At 37.1% G+C, this 22,955-nt stretch overlaps 2 protein-coding genes across 2 annotated transcripts; both read right to left on the bottom strand.

Moving 5' to 3' along the window:
• Nucleotides 1-1,247: 1,247 nt before the first annotated feature.
• On the bottom strand, nt 1,248-13,786 carry LOC127938936 (probable G-protein coupled receptor 63). The gene is made up of 2 exons (XM_052535860.1): nt 12,835-13,786; nt 1,248-3,111 (listed from the first exon to the last, which is right to left on the bottom strand). Exon 2 carries the CDS (start codon nt 3,024-3,026, stop codon nt 1,791-1,793), a length of 1,236 nt encoding a protein of 411 aa, XP_052391820.1. The 5' UTR covers nt 3,027-3,111; nt 12,835-13,786; the 3' UTR covers nt 1,248-1,790.
• A 145-nt stretch (nt 13,787-13,931) lies between these two features.
• Nucleotides 13,932-21,608, bottom strand: LOC127938937 (NADH dehydrogenase [ubiquinone] 1 alpha subcomplex assembly factor 4-like). The gene is made up of 3 exons (XM_052535861.1): nt 19,289-21,608; nt 17,685-17,779; nt 13,932-14,590 (listed from the first exon to the last, which is right to left on the bottom strand). The coding sequence occupies exons 1-3, from the start codon at nt 19,449-19,451 to the stop codon at nt 14,267-14,269; spliced, it is 582 nt and encodes a 193-aa protein (XP_052391821.1). The 5' UTR covers nt 19,452-21,608; the 3' UTR covers nt 13,932-14,266.
• Between the last annotated feature and the right edge of the window lie 1,347 nt (nt 21,609-22,955).

Here is a 22,955-nt window from a genome sequence, read left to right as displayed (position 1 = left end):
CGAAAAAAAACTTTCTGAAACTTGTGACAAACCGGAAGGAGTATTTTTGGAACAGAAATACTCCTTCAAACGTACAACTTAATTTTTGAAACTTTGTCCATGTTTAGCATGGGAATCCAACTCTTTAACAGTGTAAAAAACTCAGTATGCATGAAATAGCATTTCACCCCCTTTAAGCTATTTGCACAAACAACAGGTGCATAGAATCTGATGAAGCATATTCATATTCATTCATTTTTAAAATGCATATAATTTTTAAGCTTGAATTACCCATGTACTCACACACAACTTTGTGCATTTAAACATTAAATAAAAACAACTCTCTCATTATAATTTTATTTTATGGAACATGTTGGTGGAGCATTTATATTCCAAGAACACTGTATTTTGGCTTAAACTCTTTAAAATGTTTAAAATCATGAAAACCCTAAAAACCTCTTTAAAAAGAAAACCTCATATCTGTTCATGACCATTTGGTTAAACCAAAAATAACCATTCTAGATTGGGTGCGATTTTAAACATCTAATTATTTTTAATGACATTACAAATTTACAAAAGCCATCTGAGAAAGCATGTTTTATGTCAATGCTATAGCGACATCTCCAAAAAACAAACACTCCCAGCAGAGAGTCTACCAAATCTGAATAATACAAGCTGGTTGCCAATACATACTGCTGCTAAGTAATAGAGTTCCACACTTTGGTTCTGATGAGCTTCTAAAGCCCACAGCATCCTCATTAGCAGTAACTGGAGAAATAATGAACCCCACAAGAGACACCGGAAAAGGAAAATTACCTTTCGGATTCAAAAAGCTTTAGGGTTTACCTCCAGCCTGGGCAGCCTCATGAACAAATCATCATCAAAATTAAGGTGGCACAATACAAAGGTTCAGACAGATCTTGAACACCTCACTGTGGCCTTGACTGATTTTCCAGGCTAAAATTTTATTCCGAAATGCTTGCGATTTGATAAAAATTAAAATATAAAAAAATTACAATAATAATTATATCCTTCAGCTAATTGGTTGGTCATTGTTACTTTCGTTTACTTTTAATGGAATGTCAGCAACAAGCAGTTGGTCAGTTGCTGTTCATATGGTATAACAACCTTGTACTCTACACAAATATTGACAGGTTTCCCCCACCTTTTGACCAGCTAACTTCTGATACATTAAACATTTAAAAAAAATTAAAAAATATTATTAATAATAATAAAATTTAGTATAAAACAGGAATTCCATGAATTGATTTGATCCATTTCCATGATTTTATTCAGTTCCAGGCATGGAGACCACAATTTTAAAATTCACATTAAAAATCAAGTATTTCCACAAAGTCAACTACTTATCAGTTTGGAACATGCTTATACCTGTTAAATGCCTTTCCCTTATTTCCACACAGAAATGAATTAAAACCAGAATAGCTGAACAATCAACAATAAAATTAAATAAAAAAATGTTGAAATGTGAAACAGTTCACAAAGCCAGGAAAAAAACAAACACAGCACACAAAATCATATTACATTCATGGCATAAAACAAAAGATTACACATTTTCACCAAATATAGCAGCACCTGACTGATATGTACTGAACAAACTATTATTAAGATCTAAAAAAAATTAAATAAAAAACATTGTGCAATTTAATGTACAGGCTCTGTAAACTCATCTGTTTCATCTTTTACAGCTAAAACATCCTGCCGTTTGAAGAAAGACCAAACACATCACAGCTTGATAAGATTGTTCCATAAGAAATACAAAGAAATACAAGAGGCTTCAGAAATGTCCTCCACTACACCACAGAGCGATGCTCCCCGCACACATAAACAGCACTGGGGCGGACACGTCTCTTAGTGTGGCCAGGCAGCTGCGGCAGGAACTTGAAGTACTTGGGCATCAGGTCAAGGCAGGCATCACGGAACTTCTTGATTCTCCAGTAATAGATGAGAGGATTCAGGGCTGATTTGAGGTAGCAGATCCACAGCAGCCACGTGCTGATCTCAAAAAAGTTCTGCCGGTAGTAGAATGCACGACTGAAGGTGGACAGAAGGCTGTAGGTGGCAAACGGAGCCCAGCATGTGGTGAAGACTGAGAACAGAATGAGGATCGTGGTGAAGGCACGTGTTTTGAAGCTCATGTCAATGTTCATCTGAAAGGGCCTCTGCAGACTCATCAGACCCAGCTTGCTGGCTTGGCTGAGGCACACCGAGTCGGGGTGGGAGTGGATGCGCAGCGCGTTGTGGCGGAGAGTACTCAAGATGCCCATGAAAGTGTAGAGCATCACTAGGAATGGTACAAAGAAGAACATTAGCATAATGAGCATCACGTAAGCATGATAACCACGCTCCACCGTGTAGCTGAAAACACACTGTGGTGCTCTGGGGGGAATGTACAGAGCAGGATGGCCAATGGAAAGTGGGAAAGAAAAGCAGAAAGATAGAGACCATGAAACCCCAATTAACACTTTGGCCCTGCGTGGACTAAGTTTGTCCTGCTTTTGCACAATGATTAGGAAGCGGTCCACACTGATGATCATCAAAATAGCCACTCCCTCCATCAGGAACATCCAGAAGAACATGGCCGACACGCGGCAAAACACCTCTCCGAAGATCCAGCGTGTGGTCAATATGGTGACTAGTGCAAAGGGCATGTTGAGGACTGCTAGCATCATATCAGCAAAGGCGAGACTGGCCAGCAAGATGTTAATAGCAGAACGCATAGCGGCTCTCTGGTAAACCATGAGGCAGACCACCATGTTTCCGAGGAAGGCGAGCAGCAGCACGCAGATGATGACCAAGCAAAAGAACACCTGGAGGGGCAGGTTCAGGCCCTGATCAGGGTCCTGCCATACAGCTGAAGGCGTTATGTATTCCGATAGAGTCCGGAACTCTAGCGAGCTGTTGACTTTAGCGGAGGAATTCTCCATGGCTCTTGTACCCGCTGGCTGGGTTAGCACCTTGGGCGTGGGGTGCAGGGTGGTGCTAGGTTCCCCTGAAGCCACAGGTGGACTAATGGAGGAATAAAGCATTTTTTTTTTGTGCAGTTACATGGTAAAGAGCAAGCTCAGCCTATGGGACAGGTCACTAGCACACATCTCAGCATGGAGGCAGACCCTGTGGAAAGCAGGAAAAAGGAATTAGGAAATCAGTCATATGAGAACTCACAATGTCAGCCAATCTAATAAGATTCAGAGTAATAGTAAAGAGATGCGTCAGCTGGCTGCAGATTTAAAAGCTTAAAGCGTAGAGACACATTTCAGAAAGCCATTCCCAGATAGCTTTAAAAACAGATTTGTTTTTGCTGGAAATTGCCAGCTTGTAAATGATGTCCAGCTTTGTTTCAGCGAATTGCTGGCAGTGTGAACCCCACTTGACAGTGAATATTGACAAAGTTGAATGAGACTGAGTTTCTTAGGGTTCTCTGGGCAACAGTCTTTTAGTCTGTACTTGGCTTTTAGCGTTTTTTTTTTTTTACACTTAACATTTTTTATAGGCAGGCAAGTTTGCATGTAATCATGACATTACTAAACAGAGTTGGCTGGTGTTGATGCTGATAAGCCCGCACTTTTAGCTATTTTTAGTAACTTTTATCAAGAGCTATAGCAGGCAAACGTGATGATTCATGAGTGACATATTTTAGAGCAAAAAGGGATCAGATTTTGCTCTAATTATGTTGCTTATTCTAATCACTTATGCTGGGAAAATCTCCATCACCACAAAGTTTATAAGTCAAAAGCTGTGTCCTGAATCACCCCTACACATTAATAATAGTGCAGTAATTGAAGGCAAAATGAGTGAACGCTTTTGCTAAATTAATGTAGGAATTAGAAAGTTAGGAATTGGGTACAGGGAACAGCCAAACATATAAGTATGAGCATAAGGAGTTACACATTGAAGCACTTGCATTGATTGGTTGACCAACTACGCTAAGGCTGTCTAAAGGAAATTCAGTTGTATAAGACAACAACCAAAGTCTCCTCACATCCTGAAAGCAATCATGAAGTTAAGTGGTTTACATGTATTTACATTAAAGTATACTTTGGTTTGTATCAGGAATACATACTGCGCACATGGTGTACATTTCATTTGTCTAACCACACATACTCTGTACGTTCAGTTTGCATATTTACCTAACATCTGTAGAAGATATAGGACCATAAAATGTTCCTCCAATCATATCCCTCAGTCCAAGGGCTATGACTGGCTGTCCTACCTGTCTGTCAACATGTGTACTTGCACACCTCCGAGCACCATTTCAGCTCATCTTTGTGTTTCATTACAATATTGCAGTCCGGGCGAGAATGGAAGGAGTTGTAATATTATGCACTTTTGTACTGCAATGTTTCCTCATTGGTGAATGAGACATAAGGTAACTTGACATCATGGCAATCAACTCTCCACCATCGCTGTCTCGGTGTAGCTTTGGAAAGTGTTTTGCAGGGAGGGTGGGATGTTTTATAGGCTAGCTTGCTTTTCCAAGGGTCTGACCTCTACCCTACCTTTAATTTTATAACTGAAGTGTACAGCAGTAAACATACCAGAATGTTTACAGCTTACCCACGAAAACAATTGTATAATTGAAATAATTGAAATTATTTAGGGCTGCAACTAACGATTATTTTGATAATCGATTAATCTGTCGATTATTTTTACGATTAATCGATTAATCGGTTTATGTACTTATATTTTAGTTTTTTCCATTTTTTCCCCAAGTAAATTATTAATAAAGGGTCTTTATCATTCAGCATAGATTTTTAAGAGATTTTAACCATTTTGCATTGTCATATCCTCATCAAAAATATACCTGGAGTTGTTTTATTATGTTAGTAATCCTTTGTCGAATTCTTCTGCAATCAAAACACTGACCCATACTCTAGCAAAATTCACAAGGAGATTTCAAATGTTGTTTTCACCATGGCAGTCCTTAGAGCTCCTAAAGTAGTTTAACATCCCAAACAAAGCTTAAGGAATCTTTGAGAACATATTTTCACGAAGTATAAGGATAAAACAGAATAAAATGGCAGTGCATTGTATTTTATTATTTACTGGGAAAAAGCTTTATAGCTTATGCTGTGAAATTGTAAACAATCCTTCGAAAAAAAGTGCCAATGGCATGAAACCTGAATGGAACTCACAATTTAAAGTAAAATCCATCAGAAGGTTGTCCAGAAAAAAAAAATTGGGACACACAAAAACCTGCTGTGTGAAAAAGAGCAGTGAATACTTAGAAAAGAAGTGCATTTTAAATATACTCAAACATTTACCTCTCTCATTCAGTCATAATTAGGCTGCAAGTCTGAATTATGAACTGGTAAACGACAAACTGAACACATAACATGTTTGTAAAGCTTTAAATGTTAACTGTTAAAAAGCAATGTTATCAGCTTTTACGACTAAACATTTGCAAACAACCTTGTACTGGAGAATCTGCACAAATAAAATTCTTAGGGGCCGTTCACATATCGCACCTAAAAACGCGTGGAAAACGCTAGTCGCGCCGCTTTCTCCTTCTTTCCAAAGCGCTCGGGCAGAAGCGCCCCTGAGGCGTCTGCCTTTGCTAAGTAACCATGACGTGCTCTCTCCATGACGTGCCCTCTCCATGAAGACCCGGAAATTTCAGCAAAGGATAAATGGATGCGGTGTGGACGCGCCTGGAAAAACGGGCGCATCGCACCGCGTGCGTGTCGCGACTGCGTCGCTTCCATTATGAGAGTGCATACTGCGCGCCTACATAGGAAATAACGAACTTGAGCACGCAAAAGACACGATATGTGAACGGCCCCTTAAACAGTTCAGTAGTGCAGAGTTTACAGGTTACTCTTCATTTTGAAGGCTCAAAGTAAAGTACTCCCACTTCCCGCTGAATGCTGCAGAGACGCTGTTCGGGAAGCACGTGACATAAAACGAGGCCAGCTATTGGCTATTCGCTACTTCACCTGCTGTACTGGCTGAGTAAAACCTCCGGTGGCTCATTACTGCCACACTTTGGTCACCGCAGAATTGAAATATGCACGAAATGAGCCGCTTATGGCAAATAAAATTTATTTAGCGATGAATCGATTACTAAATTAGTTGACAACTATTTTAATAATCGATTTTAATCGATTAAATCGATTCGTTGTTTCAGCTCTAAAATTATTCTTCCATTAATAATTATGAAATTGAGCTTTTAATCAAATTAGGAATGGGAGGGTAGAGGTCACAAAAGATCCGGCTGAGATTAATGCTACATTTGTATCATTTTATAAATCTCTATACCAAACTGAATTTCCTATAAGCACCTCCACTCAAAATAAATTTTTGGATGGGTTGGGTATTCCCTCTATATCTGAAGAGGACAAGCTTGAACTAGATAGGATGCTGGAGCTAGAAGAGTAAATTAAGTCAAGTAAATGAAAAAAATAAAATCAAGTAAATTAGATTAAAATGTCCATACCTTCACATAAAGTCTGCAAATAAGGTTCTTCACATTAGGTTATACTAGTCTCTTATAACAAAGAAAGAGAGTGAGTCTCTTAGTTACATTATTTGCTACTGTGGTGATTTACTCTCTGGTATTGAACTTCTTGATTATTCATGTAATATTTAGCTGTATACATGTTTCTCTCTTTTTTTCTTATGACAATTAGGAAAGATAGGACCCAGTTGTTGATTGAGATTAATAGGCCTGGATTAAAATGTACGTCTTCAACTACAGGACAAAGACATCATATTATCTTGCAACTAATAGTCGACTAAACAGCAGTTGACTAGAAGAGGCTTAGTCTGCTAAAATGTTTTTTTGTCAGTTAGTCATAGTCGCAACGGACAGATTGTTAACGGCTGCTTGCTCGCTCTAATGTTAACTTAGAAAAACTTGGGCTATCATGCACATATTCAAGTGCTTGTGTGGAGTGTGGAAGCTGTTAGCGCTCTACTGCATGACATTGAGGTGCCGGCACGATCACTGCAAGTTTTCCTAAATAACAGCGGAAACAAAATACAACATCGTTTGTGTCCCTGGGCCGCAAAACCAGTTTTATTTTTCGAAATAGAGATTCAAACATCATCTGAAATCTGAATAAATAAGTTTCCATTGATGTAAGGTTTGTTAGGATCGGACAATATTTGGCCGAGAGACAACTATTTGAAAATGTGAAATCTGAGGGTGCAAAAAAACCTTAATATCGAGAAGAGGGCCTTTAAAGTTGTCCAAGTGAAGTCTTTAGCAATGCATATTACAATTCAAAAATTTATTTGTGATATATTTACGGTAGGAAATTGACTAAATATCTTCATTGAATATGATCTTTACATAATATCCTAATGATTTTTTTGGCATAAAAGAAAAATCTATAATTTTGACCCTATTGCTACAAATATCCCCATACAACTTAAGACTAGTTTTGTGGTCCAGGGTCACATTTTTGCCCATTTAGATAAGAGTAATACATCATCTGAGCCTGTAAAGGGGTATACTTTTATGTGTATTACACTTGCAATCAATAATATTTTTGTAAAATAAAGAACAGGGCACACTTTCTGCCATCTCGGCCTCCGTGAACTGGAGCACGTCACAAAAATCAATTGTGGCAAAACTCATAGGCACTTGCCATTGCCTACGTACATGAGAAATATATGTACTGAAAGTTCAACTTGTCTACTTTGCAATGAACCGGTCTAAAACAAGATTACTCTGATTATGTAATCCGTGTTGCATTTCTCTCTGAAGGCACGTCACTGTACTGCAGAGATGGCGAGTCAAAATCCTTAACTTACCTTTGCAGCTGACACACTGACTGAGAAAACACTAGTTTATTAATAAATAATTAAAATATCTCCTTGCTATTCATCCCAAAACATAGTCATTACATTTGCCTGTGCTTTATAGCAAGCTTTATACATTGGCTATATGTTAAAGGATCATTATTGTTCAGCTCCCCACCCTCAAGTATATATTTAATTAATGAAATTAATATAAGTTACTTTACTAATCATATGTTTAGTCAACTACTTAGGGCTGTGCGATATAACGATCTATATCAGATGGACAAAAAAAAATGTCTGTTTAATATCACGCTCTTAATATCCGATCATTTATTTCGTGGTATTGTTTACAGTCGCGACAGAACCAGGTGGAGAATGGCCAGCCAGGACAAAACGAAGAGCTACATCTATAGCATTGACAGTGCTCAGTGGTTCATGTATGTTGTCTACAAACCGGAAGGTTGGTGGTTCGATCCCCGGCTCCACCTGACCAAGTGTCGAAGTGTCCTTGAGCAAGACACCTAACCCCAGCTGCTCCCCACGAGCTGGATGGCGCCTTGCATGGCAGACACCGCCGTCGGTGTGTGAATGTGTGAGTGAATGGGTGAATGTGAGGCAAATTGTAAAGCGCTTTGGATGGCCATGTGGTCTGTTGAAAGCGCTATATAAATGAAGTCCATTTACCATAGCATTGACAAGTTTATTTTTTCAGCACTGCAGTTTTAAAACACGATCTATTTTTTTTTTGCCACTTTATTGGCCTTGAACGATTACATAAAAGTACTTATACTGTATGCGTCAGAATCCCCGTCTTTGTAAGTAGTATCATCATAAACATAGTGATTAAGGTCTGAAGAGAAAGTAAACTGTAAAAAAAAAAAAAGAAACACATATGTAGTATATTGCATCGGGACTTTGGTCTTAAAGGGGAAGCTGCCTAAAGTTCATCCTGTCTCCCATTCATATTAATCAAATAACAGTGGGAGAAAATTTCTTACTGCTCTTGACTAAATAACTTTTGTAATTTTAATAAGAAAAAAAAAAGAAAATAATAATGATATATTTTTATATTTTATAATACACGTTAACAACAGTATATCTATCTTAGTGTGGTGGAGTGGGTCATAAGTGGTTATGAACGAATGAATGAAACACATTTGTCTCGGATCGCACTTGCGGAAAGCCCAAGTTTTTTTTGCTAGCTTCAGCCCGAAACAGTTTTGACATTGTGCACCATGTTGTTTAAATAGCAAATGCATCTGCCCCCATTTGAGCGCCCATGGGCCTGCTGCATTGCTGCCATGTTGCTATTTTGAGGCAACTGCAAAAGCTGCGCCATTGACCAACAAAAACCTGGTCTAAAGTCAATGAAGCAGTAGTTCTTTTGTTATTTAAAGAGCGCGTTAGTATAGGCAGGTCCACAGCACGCATACACAGTGCTTATGACACACACAGGGATGCACAGCAGCACACAAACATGCCAAATATTACAAATTAAAGGACTGCAATGTGAAAGATTATTATTGTGTAAGCTACAAAAATATAAAAATGTCTGCATATCATAATGGATAGTCATTGCATGAATCAGAATTAGGCTACCTATTTGTTTGTGCACGAGCAGCTCTGTTTAATCTCTGGAGACGCTTTCTGTCTTTGCACTTGCAAATTCCGTTGTGTAAAAAGTCTCAAAAGCACCACTGGCATATTACTGCTTCTTGTTAAGTTAGGTGCTCTAACCAAAGACATTGTTTAAACTGTTTTTGTGTTAATAATATTTAATGCTAAGCAGAAGTTGTTGAAAACATTAGAAAATAGTTACAAAAAGGCACATAGAGGGATAGCTAAAATTACAATTCTGCCATTTAGTCCTACTTAAATTCCCTATTTTCGTTTTCAAAACTTTTTTTGGTTGGTCCGATCGATTGTGCAATCGATTTTCGAACAAAAAGTGACAGCCTCTAGAAGATATTTCAGAGAAAGCTTGTTACCAGTCAAATCTTAGGTCCCATTCACTTCCATACTGTAGTAGTAAGATTAAGAAACAATGGAAGTAAATGGGATCTAAGAATCGTTTTTTAATATTAACATTAATCCAAATATCCTTCTTTGTTTTCAGTAGAACAAACAAATTTATACTGGTTTAGAAAACTTCGAGGTTAAGTGAATGATAAAAAATTTACTTTTTGGGTGAATAAAGACAATAAAAATAAAAATAACACTGTACTGCGACTGGAACACCATTGTGCCATGAACAAAATACTTTTGCTATGTTTTTGTAATACTTTTTGTAAATAGGGGGTGGACAATTGATCAGTTTCTTCTGATCGTCTGATTGACTTCAGTGTTGTATTTTGCAGATGATGATCAAGGTGAAAATGAGACCGCACAAACGGAGTCGTTACAGCTGTCCCTTCAGTACAGTGATGCCTGAAGTCCAGGCATTGACACACAACACTTATGCCTCAGGAGATAATATAATGTTAACAAAGGCAACACAGTTCCACAGAGAAGATACCATTCTCTGGGATGACACTAGCTCTTTATTGAACACTGACTTCACTCTTAGTGTTTTTAAAGAACATGTTAAATATCTCCAGCAATTGTACACTTCCAGTTTTAATATACACATAATGCATCAAATTCTGATGACCATGAAGCTGAAGTTGAATTTACTTCAAGCAGATATTGCTGAATGCTTTGTGTCACTGAGTGGATTGATACAGTGGAGAAGCGGATGATAGTCTACGTTCCATGGCATTTTATATGAAATATAGAATGGTTTAGTAACTAGATACATTGTGTAGTTGTTTGGAATTATTCAGTGTGACTATTAAATATACAGTTTTTACACAAACACACAATGAAAATGTTAAGGTGCAGTTAATTTAGACCCCCCCCCCCCCCCACTGAAAATGATACAGTTTAACAATGCAAGGTAAATAAATATCAATTTGTCACTTTTATCTAAACTAAGTCATAAGTTATGGTAGACCACATTGTTATACACTGCGGGGGTGATAAATATTTACCATCACGTGTTTAATATATTGTTCTGTGTGTGTTCTCACCACATCGCTCCTTACCTACCGAAAGCGAAACTGAAGTTTAACACATTATAAAGAAGTACATCAACTTATTTACTTCTGCGTTGAAAAATAAGGTGGATAGGGAAGATCGGCTCTGGATAGATAGATAGATATAACAAAGAGAAGACAAATTAATTTACAAAATATATGTATGTAGCGCTTCTTATTTTTTTTGTCCTATTGCTTGCAATTAGTTTCCTATCCTTATTTCATCACTGACTTTTTTTTATCTTCAGGTAGCTTGAGTTTTTTTTTTTTTTAGGGTTGTATTAGTTCGATATTGACATTGGTAATAAGGATTATGAAAAGTCTATGGTATCAAAGATTTTAATATCATTAACTTGATAAAAGAAAAAAATAACTATATTGTGATATATATTGTCATCGAGATATACAATTATTCATACCGTGATATAAGATTACTAGAAAAATCTTTAGTCGGACGCAGCCCTACTTTACCTGTCTAAAGGTTCCTCTACAAATGCGAGGCCTAAATGTTTTCCAAGGTGCCACTTAACCAAATGCGTCTAGGCAAAACAATGAGAGAATAAGGCAAATTTGTTTAGACAATTTCATGCTTTCAGAGATACTCACCCACACACATGCAAGCACTCATGCATACTCTCACACATAATTATCTTCACACACAAACACACACGTTGGCTTTTTATATTTTATGGCGCCTTTCCATAGGCAAAATTATTTTTATTTTGTACAAACGGTATATTCTATCCCATAACCCTGTCCTTACCCCTAAACTTAAAGCTCATAGAAAACATTTTTCTAACATTTAAAAAATAAATTATGATTTATACCCAGCTAGCACACGTACAGCTGCAAGATGTCCGTTAAAAATATTGCTTCATCTGGAAAGCATCTGCTGTGTACACAATACACATATCTGAGAGACATCTTTAAGATGTTAGTTTTACATATATTCTAAATCAGAAACATCTTAAAGATGTACGTCCTATAGACGTACTGCAGGGAGCAAACACTTAAAAAAATATGTCTTGGAGAGGTAAATGCAGACATTAAATTAATGTCTCTGTGATGTACGCGTGCTATCAAGGTAAGCCGTTTATTATTCTTTTTTTTTTTTTTTTATGGGGACCAAAAAATTTCTTCCCCAAAGTAAAGAAATAACTGAGAAAAAAAAAAAAAAACACGTTTTACCAAATGTCCCCACAACATTGGGTTTATCCAGACCACACATACAAAGTGAAATTGGATATTCACCACAAATTCTATATTAGGCTAATTCAAGGCTTTCCACATTGATCTACATTCTACATTCAAAAGTAACAAGAAAGAACATGTTTTCGTGAATAATACTAAAGAACCCAAGAAATAGAATATGAGATCACATGACTCAAGTGTGATAAAATTTTTGCACTGAAATCAAAAGGCTTGTGTAAAAGCACTAAGTCTAAGTCAAGAGGAAAGCACCTTACAGACTCAAGCAGAAACCACAATGACAGCAGAGATGTCCTCGTGAGTGAATGACAGTGATGTATAATGAATATTTGTGGATCCTAGCAACAGGAATAAAATGATTAAGTGTCTCTTCATGCTTGGAGAATGCATCCATTAATTCTTAACCACAATCACTTCAAGAGGCCTCAACATTAGTCCAATACGTTCTGATGCTTCAAACTAAAACATTCCTTCATTTCTATAAAAAGATCGAAAAGGACCAGAATAGAAGAAGATAACAAATGATAAAGTTCATTGAATCGCAGATACTTCTGGATCAAGACTGGATCAACTCAATTGACAATAGATCAGGGGGAATGATAAATTATTCTTGCAAGATCTTAGATTTGTTGCACTTATATTAGAATGAAAATCGGTCCTTGCAATTTCTTTAAATTTATGATTATCCCTTAAAACAGAACGAATCTAGAAGATTCACCAGCTGATTTAAAATGGATGAAAGAATAGTAAACATCACAATAATTATCTGCTTCCAATGCACAATCATTTGGATAAATTGATGTTTTACCTTGATTATCCTCTCCGGTTTATTTGAATAAAATGATGCGGCATCGGTCACATCATTATTCGCTCAGATTCAGACACTTCCTTCTCTCGCCAGATGTTGAAGCTCCGACAGTCCACATTTTCATCTCAATATGCGTCCATCCGCTAACGTTATACCTATTTTTTTCAAGTGAAGGAGTAAACCCAGACAAACACGTTTTCGCTTGAAAAACACACAAACAATATTTAAAAAACATCAGAGTCTGCCCGTTTTGGGGATGTAATTCAGTCTGAAAACTGGACTGTGGAGGTGTTCAATCTCATAATAATCGAGAAAGAAGAAAGAAAAAAAAACACTGAGAAAACGGACTTAACCGTCGCTGTGGAGCAAACGCTCATATTAAACGGAGAGGAACGCTTAATGCATTTAGTACCCGCTTCTCAATCTCTTTATGCATCGCGTCGCATTCACCGAGTACAGCGACACTGAAAAGATAACAACTACATCTCAGCGCCGGATTTGATTTACAAAGCGTTAACCAATGAAAATGCAGGAGTCGCCAGCTGACGTTTTCAGCGGCCAATCAGCGATGTCGGTGCAGCTGGGTTTGGTTGCGGGATTAGTCTAACCAGAGCCAGTCTATTAGACATCTGGGTCTAACCCAAATGATTCGTTCGAACGATGTACACTGAGGACATCTGCTGGTTCAAGCGTGTTGTAATATCAGACTACAATCACTGCTGTACAATATCGTTCACACGGGCTTGGTAACGTTACATTGAGACGCGTTAAGCTATCCGGAACAGAGCTGACGTTCAATAATAATAATTAATGAATTGGCCCATGTCTTCCCTATTAAACTATATCCATGATACATCTGCAAGTAGACATAATAATAAAAAGAGTTTTACGTAATGTTCATAATATAATACATAATAATAATAATAAATATAATACATAATAAACCGCAATTATTCAAATAAATCACAATTATTTATTAACATTAATGATAACAACTGTAATTGAAAAAAAAGTACTAATATAAAATACTCAAGTGTAAAATGTCACAGAGCAACTTAATTCAACTTGTAAAACAATGTCATATTCGGTACACTGGATCAAAATGCATGGGCAACTGATTTATTGTCAGTGAATACAGATGCATTGCCAGAAGCAGCAGTTCAAACAAATATAATGCAGCATTTCTGAGTCCTGAGAATTATAATATGTACTGATGTTTTACACTAGAAATGGATCTGATTTGACATAAGATTTCCTCTCTAGTCCATTAATGTTTATATTACCTTATCTTGGTTAACGTCTCAATAAAATAACAAATTAATAAATAAGTTATGACAGGCCCTTCAAAAACAAATAATACAAACACACTACAATCAACATGTCAAAACATTGCATTCCGATGCTGTGCGTGTTTCAGAGACGGCTCGGGTGTTCATATGTGCGAAGAATCCTGAATCTGCTTAGTCTTCTCTGTTTGGGGTGGAATGATTTTGACATCAAAAGGAAAAAAGAAATCGGTCAGCGCTTTGGCATCTTTTAGGTCCAAAGAGTACTCCTGTGCCAGCTTCTCTGGAGTCCATATTTTAGGCATGCGTTTGTGATTGTTCAGGGCAGTTAAAGCTTCCACAAGCGACAGTTTGCCTTTGGGAACATCAGTGACGTCGAGGAAACCATAGGAGTCTCCCGGCAGACTGTACTTTAGCTCCCTGCGTGGCATCTCCTGCTTGATCTTCTTAACCACCGGAACTGCTTCAGCCTGCAGCACACAGACACAGAGTCAGCAGAGGGCACAGCAAAACACCTTCTCTAAACTCTGCGGTTTAAAGATGTCAGCAAACCCAAACATGCAAAATGATTCATAGACAGTGTTGGGGAAAGTAATGCATTATGAGATTGCATTAATTGTCAAGTGTTATTTACTTTTTATGTAGTCTCAGTCTCAGACGTCATGCTGTTGGCTAAATGTCTGGTGCATATGGGGCACAAAAGTGGAAACACTTCAGGAGTGTCGAAGTCGTCATCGGATTGGTTGAATTCAACAAGATTTCGGTGAGATGTGTGTGTCGCGTTCTTTAAACGCCGGGACACAAAGATATCGTCGCGTTCAACCCCCTCACAAAAGTAGAAAGACATCAAATTTTGAATTATGACGACTGCTTATCAGGATCAACTAAATGCTGGATTTTTTTAAATATGTGAAATATGTAAAGTTTGCAGCATAGAATCTTTAAAATACGTCTGAAAGTTGTACACACTGGTCTGTTATTGTGGTGACATTTCCACACCTCGAAACATGACGATGAACAAAAAGAACTGTGATTGGTTGTTTGACATGTGGGTCAAGATTTCAAGAATCAGCTTAAAACCCATCTCTTCCATCTTTATTTGACACTCTAACTTAAACACTCACTATTCTAATTCTATTTTTTAAAAAATCTAACTACCTTTCTAATCTTTTTGTATTCTATTTTCTTTTCATTTATTATGCAATTGTATATGTATGTGTGTGTGTATGTGTAAAGACCTCTTACTAGCTTGCTCTATTCTTTTATTTTTTTATTCTATCGGTTTTCTTTTTATTTATTATATTAGTTAAAATCCCATGCTACGTGTACTGTGTTAACCTAACAGAGACTTGTTATAGCACTTATATATCATTGTTCTTTTTGTTGTTTTTGATTGCTTCCACTGTCTTCATCTGTAAGTCGCTTTGGATAAAAGCGTCTGCTAAATGAATTAATGTAAATGTAATGTAAATGTAAGAAGGCTACCATGAACTCCAGACTTTCAGTCTCAAGGTTTGGCTATGCAAGACTACTTTTTAATGGAAAGTAATGTGTTATATTACTTTTGCATAACTTTTTCTCATCTGGGCAAGGCTTTCTTGTTTGTTTTTAATATATAAAAAAAGTTATATTTCTGACAAATGTAAAACCCCTTTCACAAAGTGAAATGAATAAGTCTCAAGTAAACTTATGCGGGTATTCGGTAAAACGATATATTGCGGTAATTAATATGCACAATATTGTTATCGTGGGCACTTCTAAATACCGTGAATAAATATACATTACAAATTATTCAGAATTTGGAATGCATTTTAAGAATAGTATTCCCATCAGCTGCTTAAAATGCACAACATCACTGTGTGCTGCTTGAAAGAGCGCAGGCGCTCTGATGTAAACAAGCACACATGAGAAGCACATGGAGGAACACGTGAGATGCGCTGAATGAAAGCACATTCACTTTCTGACAGCAGATGGCGCTAATATGCAGCCCTTACCCTGTAAACACAGTAAATAAAGCAGCTGTTACTTACTTTCTGACTCCACATCACAGTGGAGTCAGCGGTCTTAACCGTCCCTGGCTTGTGTACTGCAAACACAAACTCATCACTGTGTCTGTTATGCGACTCTGTTCCTCTTTCAGGCTTGAACTGAAGGTAAAACTAAGGACATTGTTAACTGTCTTTACATTTATTTTGAAAGATAAAGCTCACGATTATGGAAAGGGGCGTTACATTTCCGACGAGTGCTTGCCCTGTTCAGCCAATCACAATGCCCTGGGTCATCTTGCCAATCAGAGCAGACTGTGCTTGTCAGAAGGAGAGACTTTGTAGAAAACGATGCGCTTGATAATAATAATAATAATAATAATAATTCTTTACATTTATATAGCGCTTTTCTAGACACTCAAAGCGCTTACATAGTCAAGGGGTATCTCCTCATCCACCACCAGTGTGCAGCATCCACCTGGATGATGCGACGGCAGCCATATTGCGCCAGAACGCTCACCACACACCAGCTTACTGGTGGAGAGGAGATGGACTGATGAAGCCAATCAGCAGATATGGGGATTGTTAGGAGGCCATGATGGTCAGAGGCCAATGGGCGAATTTAGCCAGGATGCCGAGGTCACACCTCTACTCTTTACGAAAGACATCCTGGGATTTTTAATGACCACAGAGAGTCAGAGAGAGCTTGAGAGAGGCGGGGCATAGAGGACCTACAATAATGTACATTATTTGAAAAATAATGTGTTTTTTGAACATTAAAGCATGTCAACATATTCTGTTACACCAAATAATGATATAATAAAAAAACATCATATGGCCCCTTTAAACATTGTGTTGTGACAATGCAGGTACTTTTTTTTTACTTGGCCAGTGAATTTCTCAGTACAAAGCATTTAAAAAATGGCCACAGAGGAAACTGAAGCGGGAAAAGTGCACAAAAGTTATCTGAAGCTTGAGAGCACTTTACATGAACCGCTTCAAAGAGGCTCATATGTTTGTGGGTGGTGGCTGCATCAGGTCCTGACTCAGTGCTTGTGTTGTTTAATGCACTTGAGATGTGTGTGTATAACATCAATTACTGTTGTCTATTCTTTGTTAATGTTATGAATTGAAAAGTGTACATTTGCATTTTGCAAAAACAAGTCGGTTGCTGTTACTTCTAAGATGAACTTCTAAGATGAACACCAGACAAAGCAGCAAAATAAATTGATAATATTTTCATTAAATATTTGTTGTTGGAAAATGTACGTAAACAAATATACAGCAGTTGTCCGCACTAGTGCCCCCCTTCGTAAGCATGAGCAATGAAGTTTATCTTTTTGATCTTTCATTCAAAATATTCACCAAAATCCTTTTCATTAAAGTAACTATAGCATAATCATTAAAGACACTATGCTGATAACCCAACTAAAGAAATACTGCTTTGCAATTGTTGGTAAAATATGACAATTTATTAAAAGGAAACTTAATATATCTGAATGAATGTGTCCTGTTGATATCACAGTAATAACTGCTTGCTTTAATTGTTCTGAAGATCAAAAGATCCTAAACTACAAACCTGAGAAACAGGATCTTTAGACTCCACATAAACGTCCTTGAGCATTGACAGCAGTGGATCATTCCTCTGGCGAATCTCTTCTGAAATGCTGGTGGCTGCCATAGAAATACATATGTCAGATCATGCAAAAAAAAAAAAAAGAATATAAATCATTGGCAAAAGTATGTGGACAGGCTGTTTTATCAGGTCTGGCCTTGACACAGCCAGACCTATGGACACTTCTGGATCTATAAGCAACAGATACTAAGCTAATGAATGCACTGAAATTGTAACTGGCCCTGGTAATAATGTGCACATTTCACTTGTCATAAACATTATACTTCTAAGACAATGGCACCGTAATAGAAATTTATATTTTTAGTTCAAACTCTGCAGAAGAGCCCAGAATATTAAGTTTTACGTTGAGCATTTACCTCCTAGTGTAAAAAATAAAATAAAAATTACAAGTTAACGTGCAATTAAAGTGCTATTATTACCCATTCTTACCCTCAAATTTAGTTCTGCTGGTGTAACCTAATATATAATATTTATATAATATATAAAAACTATATATATATATATATATATATATATATATATATATATATATATATATATATATATATATATATATATCTTTTTGTAAATTAAATTAATTAACTTAGATGTTACCACATGAAGAAAACTTTTAGAATAGCATTACACTTAATGCACATTAATGCATTAACATGTTAAGAGACCAAATTCTGTACAGTTACACCTAGATGATGCAAACTAGGTTTATATTTACTGTAAGACATGAATTTTGCTTCTAGAATTTATTTTCTACAATTAGCGAGGCTTATGTTAAACTGACGCGTGTGCTGTCCGTTAGCCTACATGTTAAATAAATGATGTAGGCGTATGTATAACAGATGTTTGTGTATTATTGGTGTTGAATGATCCTCCTGCTTTTGCTAAGATAATCAAATCGGAGCAGCGGCACTTTTGCCTCCACGTTCATATTCCCTTACAAAACATGGTTACTATGATATTTAAACCATGGTAACCGCAGATTAACCATGGTTTAACAATGTAGTAAAACTGTGGTTATACAAAAGGTAAATAATATGTCAAAAAGGAACATGGTTACTACACTTTTATACTGTAGTAAAACCAAGGTTTATTTTCGTAAAGGTTTATTTCTGCAGAGATTTCAGTCTGACTAAAAGGCGATATAGCCTATATAACTTCAATAATTACGTCAAATGCATCAATACAATGACAATTCACCATTAATTCAGTGATGTATTTGGGGAAGATGGACTGTAGTATGCTGCAGCAGGTGCACAACACATTTTCACAGATTACGTCACTGCTGGTGGGCGGAGCCCCACCGAAACGCGGTACGCCACTGGGCATAACAAACTGTCACTGGCACAACTTAACATAAAATGTTAAGTTACACAACAAAATATTTTTGACTCCCTTTTAGCGGTTATAATTTCCGTCAGCGTTGTGATAAATCACATTCACACAGGTTATATTCTAAAAGACATCGGGCATGCTCCTTCACCAATACAAACAGTTAACGTTATATGGAGTACAGTAACCCAGCAAGCTCTAAACCGCTTGACGTTACTCACCAGGAATGTCTTCTTGTGTAAAATTGCTCGATGACGGATGTCGTGGCGCAGCTTTAGGTTTTGCCTTGCTTATTTCCCGGAGAGCGCGATTTTCTACATTAAAGTTTCTGATCATGCGTGTAACTTTCGAGCCCATGTTTGAGATCTCCGCAGCAGAGGACATTCGTCTTCTTCTTTTAACTTTACTAAATGCATTGAGCGCTCATTACTGCCCCCGAGGGGCTGATTCTCCTCCCCTCAAGTTTTGTTTGTTTGTTTCGTTTCTTAAAGTATAATATTTTGTATCCCTATTTGATAAAACAACATAAGACACCGAATAAAAAATATCAGCAAAAAGAAGCAGGTTGATTAATTCTGAATGAACTAGAGCCCACATATCACTCTGGCCTTTATATGCAATTCTTTATATGCAAATTGCTTGATGAAAAATGTAGATGATTTTTTTTATAACCATTTTATATAACAGTTTTTATAACCATTTCTTACTATTTCAATGTTTATTAGCATGTGTGTTATTTTTAGGATTACTGATAAACTACTGTCGTTTAATTTGTATTATTTGTTTTGTTATTTATTTGAATTTTAGTTAAATTATGTCTGAATTTATTATGTCTGTATAGGTCTTTTATTATGTCTGTATAGAGGGACCAGGTTGTCTTTATTAAGTTTTATTTTATTAAGTTGTCTTTATTTAAGTTTTTGTTTTATTTCAATACTTTAACAAACTAAATGGAAATGCTAACTACAAAATGTATTTTAAAAGGGTAGGTAACAGTAACTGAATGAGATTCAAAGGAGCTGTTGATACCCAAAGATGGTAAAGGATTAAATTTCCAATCATTAGAGATGAGCAGACCAGTACCTCCACCTCTTCCAGTCAAACGGGGGGAGTGGGAAAATGAGAAATTATTGGACAGTGCTGCAGGTGTAGCAGTGTCCTCTGGTTTGATCCAGGTCTCTGTTAGGGCCATGAGATGAAGCTTTGAATGACTAATAATAGAAGTAATGAAATCGTCTTTGTTTACAGCAGACTGGCAATTCCAGAGACCAATAGAAAAAGAAAGTAGTGTATTAGCAGACATAGGCAAAGTGTGCAGGTTGGTAAGATTGCGCTGTCTACATTGAGTGATGCATGGTTTACGAGTGGTAATGATAGTAGGGATCTGGAAATACATAGTGAGAATTGGTTATAAACAAAAAACTGAAACAGAAATTAAACAAGAAGAAGGAAAAAGAGGTTAATCAAAACAATACTTATATCCCCTGTCGGTGTCCCTGCCCGGGGGAGTCGCATGGTAGAGTCGATCGTCTTTACACTCTTCGGTCTTCACACGAGGAGGGCTTAACTGGAGGGCTGCCGCGGTATAGATCTGCTTTTAACTACCGCTGATTTAACTGCTTCTTACAAAGGGTATTTCTTTACACTCTCTTGGCTGGCGCTTGAACGCACTTTACTGTTTTTCACAACAAAGGACTAAGCAAGTGCACAACACTGACAACGTATGCGATAGAGTACGAGACCAAACGCTTTTCCACTTAGTATTAAATGCTAAACGCTTGGACCACTGGGTAACTTTTTGGATGAATTAGATGTGTTGCTCTCAACCTTTTCTGAGGATAGTACTCCCCTAGTTATGCTTGGAGATTTCAACATCCATCTAGATAAACCTCTGTTTGCTGATTTCCACTCTCTGCTTGCCTCTTTTGATCTTAACCGAGTGTCAACTACTGCTACTCACAAATCAGGCAACCAACTGGACCTTTCTAGTCTTACTTGATCTTAGTGCTGCGTTCGACACCATAGACATACTCATAGATCGATTACAAAACTATACAGGTATTCAAGGGCAGGCTCTAAGATGGTTTAGATCCTACCTGTCCGATCGCTACCATTTTGTTTACTTAAATGGGGAGTCATCTCATTTATCATCAGTAAAATATGGAGTGCCACAAGGATCCGTCCTAGGTCCCCTTCTATTTTCAATATATATGTTGCCCCTTGGTAATATTATTAGAAAATACGGAATTAGCTTCCACTGTTATGCTGATGATACTCAGCTATATATCTCAATGAGACCAGATGAAACTTCCCAATTATCTAAGCTAACAGAGTGTGTTAAAAATGCAAAAGATTAGATGACACACAATTTTCTCCAATTAAATTCGGATAAGACAGAGATACTAATTATTGGACCAAAAAACACTACACAGAATCTTGTAGATTACAATCTGCAACTAGACGGATGTACTGTTACTTCCTCTACAGTCAGAAATCTGGGTGTTATATTAGACAGCAACTTGTCTTTTGAAAATCATATTTCCAGTGTTACAAAAACTGCATTCTTCCATCTTAGAAACATTGCCAAGCTACGAAACATGTTATCTGTTTCTGATGCAGAAAAGCTAGTTCATGCATTCATGACCTCTAGACTGGACTATTGTAATGTACTTCTAGGTGGTTGTCCTGCTTCTTCAATAAACAAGCTACAGGTAGTCCAAAATGCAGCAGCTAGAGTCCTTACCAGGTCAAGAAAATATGATCATATTACCCCAATTTTACAGTCTCTGCACTGGCTACCTATTAAGTTCCGTATCAGTTACAAATGATCATTACTTACCTATAAGGCCCTAAATGGTTTAGCTCCAGCGTACCTAACTAGCCTTCTACCACGTTACAACCCATCACGCACCCTAAGGTCACAAAACGCTGGACTTTTGGTCGTTCCTAGGATAGCAAAGTCCACTAAAGGAGGTAGAGCTTTCTCACATTTGGCTCCCAAACTCTGGAATAGCCTTCCTGATAATGTTCGGGTTCAGACACACTCTCTCTGTTTAAATCTAGATTAAAAACACATCTCTTTCGCCAAGCATTCGAATAATGTATCTTTTTAATTGTGAGTGTAGTTGCATCTGATCAAAGGTGCATTTTTATTCATTAGCTTGGGTTAAACTAATTTTACTTTGTTGGATCAGCAGCTATGCTAATGATATCTGTATTTTGTTTCTATATTTCGCCACGGGATTTACATCCCGTGGTAACTAGGATTTACACAAGCTCCAGTCTGGATCCAGAACACCTGAGAAGAGATGATGCTGACCCTCAGAGGACCTCAGATGATGCTAACCCTGAATCAACAAACAGAACTAACAATTATTGCTAAATGTGTGACTGAATCATATAATAACTTAATTAATAATATTGATTGTTCATCGTCTAGCTGACTACGTCTTTTATTATTATTATTTTTATTTTTTCTAAAATCCTGTCAAAGGTGCACAAACTACTAGCTACTACTAAATATTGTAGAAACATAATTTTCTGTAAAGTTGCTTTGTAACGATTTGTTTTGTAAAAAGCGCTATACAAATAAACTTGAATTGAATTGAATTGAACCTTATTTATACACGACACTGCTCTACTGATCATGTTCTGGTTACTCCACTGCACATGTCGGATCACTTCCTCCTCACTCTTAACCTCAACATGATCCCTGACACATCACTTACCCCTCCACATGTCATCTTTCGACGTAACCTATGCACACTTTCACCCTCCCGGCTATCTGCAATGGTTTCATCTTCACTTCCTTCCCCTAAACTGTTTGCATCTTTGGACGAGAACAGTGCTACTGATACTTTCTGCACCACTCTTACATCTTGTTTAGAC

Source organism: Carassius gibelio, chromosome A20, assembly GCF_023724105.1.
Source record: "Carassius gibelio isolate Cgi1373 ecotype wild population from Czech Republic chromosome A20, carGib1.2-hapl.c, whole genome shotgun sequence".
Classification (NCBI taxonomy): Eukaryota; Metazoa; Chordata; class Actinopteri; order Cypriniformes; family Cyprinidae; genus Carassius; species Carassius gibelio.
The sequence above is the reverse complement of the archived record's forward strand: the minus strand, read 5'-3'. Positions and strand labels throughout refer to the sequence as shown.

Excerpts from the sequence above, each read along its gene's own strand:
- LOC127938937 (XM_052535861.1), bottom strand. The coding sequence starts at position 19,451 with ATGTCCTCTGCTGCGGAGATCTCAAACATGGGCTCGAAAGTTACACGC. Across the intron at positions 17,780-19,288 it reads TACACAAGAAGACATTCCTG|CCACCAGCATTTCAGAAGAG; the intron begins GTGAGTAACGTC and ends TTTCTATGGCAG. Across the intron at positions 14,591-17,684 it reads CTAAAGATCCTGTTTCTCAG|GCTGAAGCAGTTCCGGTGGT; the intron begins GTTTGTAGTTTA and ends TGTGTGCTGCAG.
- LOC127938936 (XM_052535860.1), bottom strand. The coding sequence starts at position 3,026 with ATGCTTTATTCCTCCATTAGTCCACCTGTGGCTTCAGGGGAACCTAGC.